Here is a 12,050-nt window from a genome sequence, read left to right on the forward strand (position 1 = left end):
TGAATAGGACTTTAAGTCCAATTATAGAGTTGTTGGTTACTGGCAAGTTACGTGTACCATATTATACCCTTGGGGTTGGTGTGCCATGTTGGTCACTGTTGTGGTTCATAGGCATCACAGCTGCTTAGGACTGTTGCTTGCATCCTTCCCCTGGAAGCTTGTAAGGTGCCTTCTGGTACTGTGAAAGCTAGTCTGCAGGCTAGGCCCAACTCAGGGCCCTGTGTCTGAAGTGCATGGTGTCTTTAGCAATAGGGATTTACCTGCCACCTCTGGGGAGCAACCAAGGGCGATAACAATAGCCTGTAATGTTTGCAAAGTCTCTTGGACAGTGTTGGCCTACAAATCAAAAGGAGGCTTCTCATGTCTGGTGGGGTTGAGTTTTTGTTAAGTGATCTTTATCTCTTTGAGAAAGAATTGTCAGATTTGATTACTTGAGTAATCAGTTATTTTAAGACTCTTTCTGCATAAAAATTACAAGCTATCGGACCCGTCTCTGATAGAATGTATGTATTAAGTAAATACATAGAGGATTAAGTGAGTTTCATTAATAAGCTTGTGTATCATAGTATTGCCATAGATTGCTAAATGAATTCAGCTCTATGATTTTGGCATTTCTAAGATAATCACCACTTTCCCTAAAAAATGTTCTTTGATTCCATTGATTAGATGTGCTGCAGCTTTTATATTAGGCTGTTATGTACGTATCTTTGAGAGTGTTTGATGGTAGAGACTACAGTGTTTAATATATTGTTGAAAGAGTGAAAACTGTACTTTTTCATAGATGTATGTGGCATGACTTGTGGCAGCTGCCTTGAAATTGGATCACATGTTCTGTATTGTCATCTACAAAATCTTCTTGCTATTTTGAGTTTTTCAGTGTTTGGGGTTTCATGGCATGATATTTTTACTGCCTGAGTATTCTGGAACAAATTTATTTGTCGTTTGTATTTTTAGTGGGTTTGAGAATGAGCATGTAATAGAATGTTGTAAAGATGAAAAGTAGCTACAGAAATAGAAATAAAATGACAAATGTCTTAATTTGAAAACTTGATAACATGAAAAAGTACAGGCTTTCATAGTAATAGGGATTTATATACTTGTAAAGTGAATTTAGGTATTTAGAAAAAAGCCCAGTTGATAGAGTGCTTACCATCACACAAACCTGATGACCTGAGTTTGATATTCCTAAACCATGTAAACTAGACTTGGTTGTGGTGCATGCTTATAATCTCAGTACTGGGATTGCCAAAGACTCTAGATCTTCAGGGATTGCTGATCAGTCAGTGTAGCCTAATCACTAATCAGTAAGCCACAAGCGAATGGGAGGCAGATCAACACAGGTTTCTTCTGCCTTTCACATACACATATAGGCAAATGCTTACATGTGAGTACACACAGCATGGACGTCATAAAAATTATTAGTTTTTTATTAGATTGTATAATTTAGGGATATAAAGCAAAAAAAAAAGGATATATTTGAGACAGAATTTGCTATTGTTTAGGCTTATTCACTTTAATGGTGATGCCATTGTATTATTTCAAAACAAAACCTAGCACTTCACAATTTTTCATAATTTTGATTTCCTGGTAAGTTCTCTTCAGAATATATTTACCAGGTGAATTCTGCTTTTATCAGTTACTGATGTTTTTATTTGAGACAAGTTTATGAGCAATTTAGTTTATTATTGATTAGGTGCATTTGTATTTTGGGTAATCTAAAAAACAGCTTTAGTTGCACTAGCAACATACACGTGAGAATTTTCTAAGTAATGCATTAGAAATTAACATTTTTCTCACTGGTCAGTTTCTTTTCATGTTAAAATTCTTATTAATATTATATATATTAAATAAAAATTTAAAAATCAGTCAACATTTTATGTATTAGCTTGCATTGTAGCAGTTAATATGATTGCATCAGCAAAATAAATGGCACTTTGTATTTATGCTGTAGAACTCAGGATTTAAAGATCTCCGTTTTAGAAGTAAAAATAATCTTACTAATAAGTCTATAGCATTGATATACTGAAAAGTCTTTTATAGACTTTCATTCTTATACTCCTTTACCATACCTTTTCATTGTATTTAATAGCACAGAGTGCTAGATATATCATCTTGGGGGAAAAAAAAAAAACAACTCTGGAAAAGATCTGTGGAGTGTTTGGGAAAGCAGTCATTTATTTGGTAGACCAAGTATAACCTTAATAAAATATTTAAAAGAAGGATCAAAAAGTAGTTTTCCAAAAGTGTGATGTAGTACCTTAAATTATTTTATGATGTTTAATTTGTGTTGATACTTGTACCTTTGAATACAACTTAAAATTCAAATATTGCTAAACATTTCTTATCCCTGAATTCACTCTCCATAAATTTTTTCTTTTTTATTTTATTCTATTTTTTCTCATTTATTTTATTCACTTTGCATCTTTGCAGCCCCTTTTCTCCACCCCTCCCAGCCCCATCCTTTCTCCTTCTTCATTCCCCCCAAATTTATTTTTCATCTATGATTTATGTTGGTTCACAACTGTATTGTTCCATGTTTTTGTAATTTGTGGGTACACTGAATTGCTTTCTATAATGTAGTCATGGTGGTTCAGTCATGCAGGAATAGAAGTGAGTACTACCTGTATGCATTTGAGTATATGTTTATTTATGTTTGCATGTTTTTTTGCATATAGGAATTGCAGTTAACATCAGAAGACAATAAACCTGTAACCATAATTTTTAATAAAAATTTATTCAGGCAGTGCTCAGAGTGTGACCAGGCAGGGAGCAGTGACATGGAAGCAGACATGGCCATGGAAACCTTGCCAGATGGAACCAAACGATCAAGGAGACAGATTAAGGAGCCAGTGAAATTTGTTCCACAGGATGTGCCACCAGAACCCAAGAAGATTCCAATAAGAAACACGGTATTTATTCTTCATTTTGGTCTCAATGACATTCTCACGCAAAAATTTAAGCAGATAAAGAATTTACAGCATAAACATACACCCAGACCTCAATCAGTTGTCCATATTGCTCTTGGTTATTTCTATGAACTCATCTGTCAGTGTTATGTAGCATATTGTATTTAGTTGAGTATCTAATTTGTGGGTGCAGGTAAAAGCTGAATAGAGAGTACCAGGATACCCAGAACTGCACTTAAAACAGGACATTACTGAAGCCTTGGACTCATTACTGAAGCCTTGGGCTCTGTGCCTCCCTCAGCAAGCTCACCTGGAGAGAAGATTACCTTTCATCTCAATTTTGTATTTCTCATTCCCCAATCTTTTCCTTTATATTTCAGACCTGTGTATTCATGAACAGTATTTTGTCAAGTTTGGGTTCTGTGTGAATGGAGAAGTCAAACCTTTTCCTTCTGTCACATGATGTTTTCACAAAACTGATTTGATTAATGCTTAGACTCATATCCTTGTAATTCATTTATTTTGACTGATAGTTTCTTATGGGAAGAGTAGGTCATGACTTGTGTTAGTCATTCTTGGTTTTCTAGTAATGTCTGTGTTTTAGCTATTTTTGTAAATGCCCCTATAGTGTGGTAATGAACATTTGCAGAATATAGTTTAGATTTGCGGAACTGCAGACTATTTGTAACTCACTAGATTCATCCCTGGGACTTATGATATGGGAAGAAAGGAAAGGACCGCACTGACCACCACAGGCTGTGCTCTCACCTCATGCATGTGCTCCGGCACACTCATGTCTAAAGCCAGTAAGTCTGCTTGTATATTGCTTTGAAATGAAAGATTGACGCTTAGGGCACGTTCTGATTATTCTGTACACATCATGAAGCTAAATTTTCATTTAAAGTTTGAGAGAATAGCATGACCAGTATGAAAAAATATTCCATACTTTCGTCAGTGCTTGCAGGAAGATTAAAAATTGCCAAAAATACAACTATTGAAAGATGGAAAAATCTCAACCTGTGCTGAAATCTAATACAAAGTGCAGCCAGGTATTGTACTGCATATTTGTACCACCAGTATGTGGAAGGCTGAGATAGGAAGAATAAAATATGAGGCTAGCCTGTGATATATAGAAAAACCCTGTTGGGAGTTGGGTATCTGTTTTAACTAGGAAAGATTATGAATTAAAAATTTAAAAAAACTGCTTGCTTTACTTAAGAGAACAACTCCCAGATATGCCACATCAATTATATTAACATTTTACAAAAGTGAATAATCTAAGCGACTTTTCTGAAAACTTTTCAAGTAATAGCCAGGCATAGTGATGCATCTCTTTTGTATTTCCAACACTTGGAAAGAAGCTGGTGAATCCCTGAGATACCTATCCATCTTGAAAGGGTCTGCCTTTAAAGACCTGTTTCCAAAAGCTTGTCATGTTGGGGTGCACTTCATTAAGTACAGTACGTGGGGGAAGAGGCAGACAGATCTCTGAGTTTGAGGCCAAAGTGAGCTACAGAGTGAGTTTCAGGACAGCCAGGGCTATACAAACAAAACTTGTCTTGAAAACAAAAACAAACAAAGACTTTTTAAGTAATAACAAAATGAGGGTTGTTACATGTTTTTTTTTTTTAAACAAAATTTTTCAGATAACTGCAGCCTTAAAATAATAAAGGCTCTTAAAATGAAATATATGTATAAAAATGACAGCACCAAGCCAAAACATCTATTTCCATCAAAGAAAAAGTTATTTTACTTTTTTGGAAAAAAAAATCAGGCTTTTCACAAGGAAAAAAAATGTAAAAGCTCTCTTAAGAACTAAAAAGTGCAGGTCAGCCTTCTGAGTTTGTACAGGAAATGTGTATTACTGGTGTAAACAGAACACACACACCACACTTAATTAAAATAGTGCAGGTTGGAGATCGTCATATACCTAGTAATAACAAATAGAAATGCTTCCTAAAAGAACTTTTAAATTTTGACTGCAAAGGATTTTCCGTGAGGTAGAAGACTGGCAAAAGATAACAAGTTACTTCCTACCTCTCCCTTTTCTATCTCTCATTAGATACTCACTTATAAGTGGATATTAGACACATAATATAGGATAAACATACTAAAATCTGTAGTCATAAAGAAGCTAAACAACAAGGAGGACCTTAGGGAAGATGCTCAATCCTCATCCAGAAGGACAAACAGGATAGACGTCGGAAGTAGGAGAAGAAAGGGATCAGGACAGGAGCCTACCACAGAGGATTCTACCCACCAGGGTATCAAAGCAGATACTGAGGCTCATAGCCAAACTTTGGGCAGAGTGCAGGGAATCTTATGAAAGAAGAGGGAGATAGAAAGACCTTGGGGACAGGAACTCCGCAAGGAAAACAACAGAGTCAAAAAATCTGGGCTCAGGGGGTCCTGCAGAGACTGATAACTACAACTAAGTAAGGACCATGCATGGAGAGGACCTAGACTCCTGGTTTAAAGGAAGCCGACTGGTTGCTCAGTTTCCAAGTGGCTTCCCTAGTAAGGGGTACAGGGACTGTCTCTGACATGAACTCAGTGGCTGGCTCTTTGATCACCTCCCACTGGGGGGGGGGGGTGCAGCCTTACTAGACCACAGAGGAAGATCATGCAGCCAGTCCTGATGAGACCTCATAGGATAGCTTCAGAGGGAAGGGGAGGAGGACCTCCCCCATCAGTGGGCTTGGAGAGGGGCATGGGAGGAGTTACAAGTTTAGTTGTAACTTTAAAAGATCTGCATTGCATGTGTGTATGTTTTCATATTTCACACTATTAGTTCCAATAAGTAATTATTGTTTTAGTTTCTAGTTTGATGCCTGTGACATCATGGACTCAATTGCTAAGACTTGGTCCTTTTCTCAGGTTTCCTGTTTATATTCCATGGGTGAGGCTGTTGAATTACTTACTGTAAAGGAAGCCTAGTGGTACTTCTTTCTGAGAGCTATATAATGTAGACATTTTCACTGCATTGTTTTTGTGTGGAGAGTATCTTCTTCCTTTTAGGAAAGAAATTACATTTGAAGTAAATGAATGAGAGTGTTCATGTCCCTTTTGAAGTTACTTTAAAAAAGATATTTGTGCTTTTAGGTATATTTTCTAATAACTTTAATGTAGTTTGAAAGCTTTCTGATTTTGTTTTTCATTTCTTCATACTGTATACATCTGGTGACTTTTCAAAGTGCCAGAGGGCTTTCTGAGACCTATCCTTTTCTAGTCTTGCATTCACACATCCATCAACTTTACTTCCTTTGAAGTCCTGTAATTTTTATTTCCTATGATTCAAAAATTTTGGGGTTTATATAATGTATTTGTTAACGTATAAAGACAGTAGTCAGTATATTTTCAGTCTTGACTGAGTATTACTGCCTTCCAGAGAATACTGCCTCTTTTAGGTCGTTATTTTAAACACAGAATTAACAAATTTAATGTGTTTTCTTCTCTACCATATGAGTTATTAATAACTAAGGGGCAAGCTATAGTTTCATTTGTTTAATTAATTTTCAAGTTTTTAAAGCTAGCATACAAATTTTAATGAGTTTTATCATGCCATTTTTATATGTATGTCATTGCCACCTCTCCAAATAATGACATAACCTAGAGTTTACTGTTACTACACTAATGTTTTAGCTAGTTTACACATGTATAAATCCATCACTTAATATGTTAAGACTTTAGTATTGACAATCCTAAAAATGTTTATAGATGAATATTTTTGAATATTAGTTAGCAAAATACTCTATTAATGTGATTAAAATAAAAATTAAATTCTTGGTATTTGGGACCACTCAAATCTTTTTGATGTGTGTTTTATCACACTTTTCCTAGTAAATATACTGTGGACAGACCAAGAGCCAGGGGATATAAGTGGCTGAGAAAATTGTTCAAAGCTAGATGAATTATAGTTACTTGGCTACCCCCTCCCCACATAAGGGTTGTAAAAGCCTTTGAGCATTTTGTGCAAAAATTTGTGGAACTTAAATGAGTAATTTGAGTATTATCCCTTTAATGTACTTTGCCATTCTGAAACCTTACTGAAATGGCCTACATATAAAAGTTATGGTAATTAAATTAGTACAAAGAAAAGGAAAAATAATTTAAATTTTTTGCCAAATCACATGTTTGTATTACATAGTGCATTTTAGTCATTTAATTGCATATAAACTATTTATAGCTTATTTAAGTAAAATAAAAATTTTGAATATTTGGATGGAATAAACATTTTATTGCAATGACTTATAAACCCCCCCCCCCCCCATATGCAGACCACCTGCTAGAGACTGTATGGGATACAAAGGTTTTATTCTAACAACTTAGATTAAAAAAAAAAACATTTATTTCAAAGTTAGGTAGGTACCAAATAATTCTCAACAGAACATTTTTTAATATGAATGCATCAATGCTGCCATAAATCTATGTTGACTTGTCTTGAATGACTTTAATTGGTTTTTGGTTACAGGTGGAAAATCATGCAGTATGAAATTTGTACGTTGTTATGAATTAGCAAGGGACTAGATACTTTGAAGAACCGGAGTTTACAACATTGATGTATTTATATTAGAAAATAATTCCATCGAGAATTATTTGGTACCTATCTATCTTTGAAATAACTGTTTTGTTTTGTTTCTAATCTCAGCTGTTAGAATAAAACTTAAGTGATAGCTTGTGTCTCATCCAGTCTCTAGAGCAGTGGTCTGCAGATGAAGACTATAAGTCTTCAGAGGCCATGCTATGTAGGATAGATAGTTTAGTGTAGCCATACTGGCTAGAAATACTATTGTATTACCTTTAAACATGTTGATGCCTTCCTTCAAATGAAGTCCAAATACAGTTCAAAATGCAAGATATAAAAATTTTTAATAAATTATTTTAGTCTTATTACCTTCAATTTATTTTATTTAATTTGTTTATTGTATTACCTTTAAACATGTAGATATGCCTTCTTTCAAATGAAGCCCAAATACAGTCCAAAATATAGGACATTAACTTTTTTACTAAATTATTTTAGTTAGCCTTAATTATTTGGAATAATGAGGTCTTACTCTTCCACCTTTTTTTTTTTTTTGTTATGGCTACTTAGAGATGTTTTCTATATTGCATAAACATGTATGCATAGGTACATGTGTAGGAAAACAATAGATATATCATTCCAGTTTCAGTGTTTTAGCTGTAGAAATGATTTATGGTAAGTTATAAAAATTAAATACTGTGAGTAAATCAGATTTAAGTATGAAATATTAAAGAATAGTTTTTGGAAAATTAATTTTTTCTTTCAAATACTTGTGTTTGTAAAGAAAGTTAGTATATTAATGACTCAGTTTAACAACATGCAATAGAGCAATGCAGCATTAGTTAGAAACACCAAATTTCTAAGTATAACTTAAAACTTAACAGAAAAATGTATGTTGATCATGCTAAAGCTTAAGTATTTTTATGGGCTTTCTTTCCAGAGAACCAGAGGACGAAAGCGAAGCTTTGTTCCTGAGGAAGAAAAACATGAGGTTTGAATAAGTTAAATTCTTTTTAATTTTTTTTCACAATTTATTCATTATATATTCCAATTGTAGCCCCCTCCCTCAACTCCTCCCAGTCCCACTCTTCATCTTTCCCCCAGCCCCATCCCCTAGTCTACTGAAAGTGGGAGTCCTTCTCCCCTGCCATCTGATCCTAGCTTATCAAGTCTCATCAGGACTGCCTGGATCCTCTTCCTCTGTGGCCTGCTAACTCTGCATCCCCAGGGGTGAGTGATCAAAGAGCAGGCAACCAAGTTCATGACAGAGGCAGCCCCTGCTCCCCTTACTTATGATTCTACATGGAGACTGAGCTGCCATTCGGCCACATCTGAGCAGGGGATCTAGGTCCTCTCCATGCATAGTCCTTGGTGCATCAGTCTCTGCAAGGACCCCCTGGGCTCAGACTGTTTAGCTTTGTTGGTCTTGTCGGGCTCCTGTCTCCTCCATGTCCTTTTATCCCCACTCCACCTCTTCTAACATAAGACTCCCTATGCTCTGCCCAAGAAACACAGGCATGGTATACACTCACTTAGAAGCAGATATTAGGCATATAATATAGCATAGCAAAATCTACAGAACTAAAGAAACTAAAAACTAAGGAGGACTCTAGGGAGGATGCTTAGATTTCATTCAGGATAGACACCAGAAGCAGTGGAAGAGAGAAAACAGGATGGGAGCCTCTGAAAGGCTCTACCCAATAGGGGATCGAAGCAGATGCTGAGTTAAATTCTTCTTACATAGTCTGAACTTAAGGAAACTTTCTTGCTTTGAGTTTTTTTCCATTATCTTTCTATTCCAATTTTGTTTTGTTTACTTCTCTTTTGCATGGCAGGAAAGAGTTCCTAGAGAAAGAAGACAGAGGCAGTCTGTGTTGCAAAAGAAGCCCAAGGCTGAAGACTTAAGAACTGAATGTGCAACCTGCAAAGGAACTGGAGATAATGAGAATCTTGTCAGGTAAATTAAATGCAGAGACCTTGTCCTTAGGGTTCAAAGTCAATTGCCCATCATTTTATTTTTGATATCAGATAAATACTTACAGAATAAGTCCTCTATAAAGTATTACTTAGTGAGAATGCTACTTCAGAAATAGATTTTTATCCACTTAATAACTTGTTACACATTCTTGTACTTCAGACTGAGATATAAATAAGCGTGTCTATGGATCTTGAACAAGAGAATTCATTTTCTTTTGAGAATCAGCTGATAATGTTTTGTATAAAGAAGTTGCAAAATATTTGTTCTGAGTACCTTGTGCTGAGATCATTATGCTTTATCTCATTAGACCACAGTTTCTGAAGTCTGTTAGCATATCATAAATGTTGAAGTTTATTCACATTGGTGATTGAGTTTGATTGGCAACAACTTTCTTATGCTTTCCAAAATGAATGTGTTAAATGCTTCTCTGTTATGAAATAAAGAAAGGTGAAAAGATGGCCTAGATAGACTTTATTTTTTGTTTGGTTTCCTTCTTTGTTTGTTTTGTTTTGTACTTTAAAAAATTTTAAGTCAAACATGATACATTCCAGGCACCTCTGGTGACGCTGCTCATGGCTACTCCTCAAGGCTTAGAGCCTTCTCGTTTTAGCCATTGGCATCTGTGGCTAAAAGAAGAGACTACCCAAAGTGCTGAGTGTGGGTGGGCGGGTGGGTGGAAAGCAACAGTGCTCATTCAATGGAGTTAGTGTCTTTCAGAGCACAGTGACACAGTGTTTCACACACGGTGGAAGGGAGCGTGTTCTGAGTTTTTTCAGAAATTGTGTTTATCAGAACTATCATCAAGTAACTGGGGACAAGAAAGTAAACACTTAACATTTAGATTTAAATTTAATAAAAGTAAACATTTAATATTTACTTTTTTATTATATGATTTAAAATACTTTTAAATGGTGTCATGTATTTCAATCACTAAGAATATAACATGTATGTGTGAATTCATAAAAGGCATCAAGTTATAAAGTTATTAGGTTTTATTTTTTTTTTCTTTTTGCTGAAAAAGATTAGAAGAAAGTGAGAATTCTAGTGAAAAAAGGTTAGGACGTGCTCTAATGATTACATTTCTTTACAATTTAAAATTCTTCCACGTTTAAGAAATACACATGAACGCTTGTCTTCCTACTCTAATTTTTTTGAAGACTGTGATATCATAAGTACAACATGTTATATACATAAAATTATAAACTTTTTAAAATGTCAGTCTATGTAATTAACAATACTCAATCACAGGAAATTCCCTTGGGCCTGGAGGTGAGGTTGAGGAGCTTGATGAACTTGAAATTGTCCGAGATTTAGTGCTGATGACCCTCCTTTAAGTGCTGAACCTATATACAAGACCGTATCTTCCTGTTGGAGATAAAGTATTGATTCCAGATCATGTATTTTAGGATCAATAGAATTTTACTGGGATGTATTATTTTTTTGGATATATTTTATGTTAGAAATTAATACAATTTTTATTTCCAAAAGTATTCTTTCCCCTAGGGCATTTCCAAACCATCATATTTCAGTTGTCTTTCAAAAAAATAGGTTTCATCTTTATTCTAGATTTAATAAGATTTTTTGAGCAGTGTTAGCCTTCTTATATATTTTATGATTTTCTATTATAAAACTTTTATTTCTACTCATAACAATATTAAGTGTCTGCATTTTGTCAGTCTTTTGGAAGGTAAAAATGTTACTCTAGAATTGATGATATGTTAGCTTCTTTTTCTGGTCTGTCTTATTAAGAGATAGCAGCATAAATTATCTGTAAAATTTAAAAGAAATTGATAAAGAAGCAAATGTTTTCATTAATAGTTTGGAGGTTAAGGTGGATATGAGGTAATATCACAAGTGTTTTTTAGTTGTAATGTTCTCTTTCTTTTAAAAAGTATGTTCACTTTAGGCATCACTGTTCTTGGATTACAAGTTTTTTAATAGAATTTTATCTGCTTAGTAAAAGTAATTTTATAGTTAATATTTGTCAGTTTGCCTACCATCTCATTTATTTTGGAAGTGAGATCATTAGTGTTTGAAAATCCTTCCTCCAATGTCATATTTTATGACCATATTGTACATCTTTATCATGCATAATTTTAATATAGTTAATTCATTATTCACACATTTATTTGTTTGTAATCTTGTGTATTGGACCCATGGTTTTATAACCCCCTAAATTTGCCTTTTTTTTTCTGTAAAGATATATTTTAAAACCAAGGGATGTGGCTAAGTCAGTAGAGTACCTGCCATACTAACACAAAGAAACTAAGTTACATTCCCAGTGCTCACAAAGAAGCTACATGTATAGGATTTTGCATGTAATCCCTTTGCCAGGGAGAAAGTGACAGGTTGCTCCCGGGCTCACTGACCTGCTGCTATGGGCTTATTAGGTAAACTCGGATCTCAGTAAGAAAATAGTTAAGTAGGTAGGTAGATAGATGGATAGATAAATACATAGATAGACAATGAATAGATAGATATTTAGATAGATTAGATAATAGATTAGAAGACAGATGGATAGAAGATATACACAAAGAAAGAAAGAAAGAAAGAAAGAAACAAAGAAACAAAGAAACAAAGAAAGAAAGAAGAAAGAAAGATAGTGAAGAAACAGACAAATCAAAACAAATAGTAGAGAGCTGCT

General features: G+C 34.5%; 1 protein-coding gene across 2 annotated transcripts in view; it reads left to right on the forward strand.

Annotated features, from left to right (window-relative positions):
• The window catches only part of Phf14 (PHD finger protein 14), a 147,134-nt gene that overhangs the window by 55,186 nt on the left and 79,898 nt on the right, over positions 1 to 12,050 (forward strand). For both annotated transcript variants that reach the window (XM_055612742.1, XM_055612743.1), the window contains exons 14-16: positions 2,741 to 2,909; positions 8,369 to 8,419; positions 9,264 to 9,385. In XM_055612742.1, the coding sequence (XP_055468717.1) occupies positions 2,741 to 2,909; positions 8,369 to 8,419; positions 9,264 to 9,385 (342 nt within the window). The remainder of the gene's footprint in view (positions 1 to 2,740; positions 2,910 to 8,368; positions 8,420 to 9,263; positions 9,386 to 12,050) is intronic.

This window comes from Psammomys obesus, unplaced genomic scaffold (assembly GCF_907164565.1).
Source record: "Psammomys obesus unplaced genomic scaffold, mPsaObe1.curated_primary_1811, whole genome shotgun sequence".
Taxonomy (NCBI): domain Eukaryota; kingdom Metazoa; phylum Chordata; class Mammalia; order Rodentia; family Muridae; genus Psammomys; species Psammomys obesus.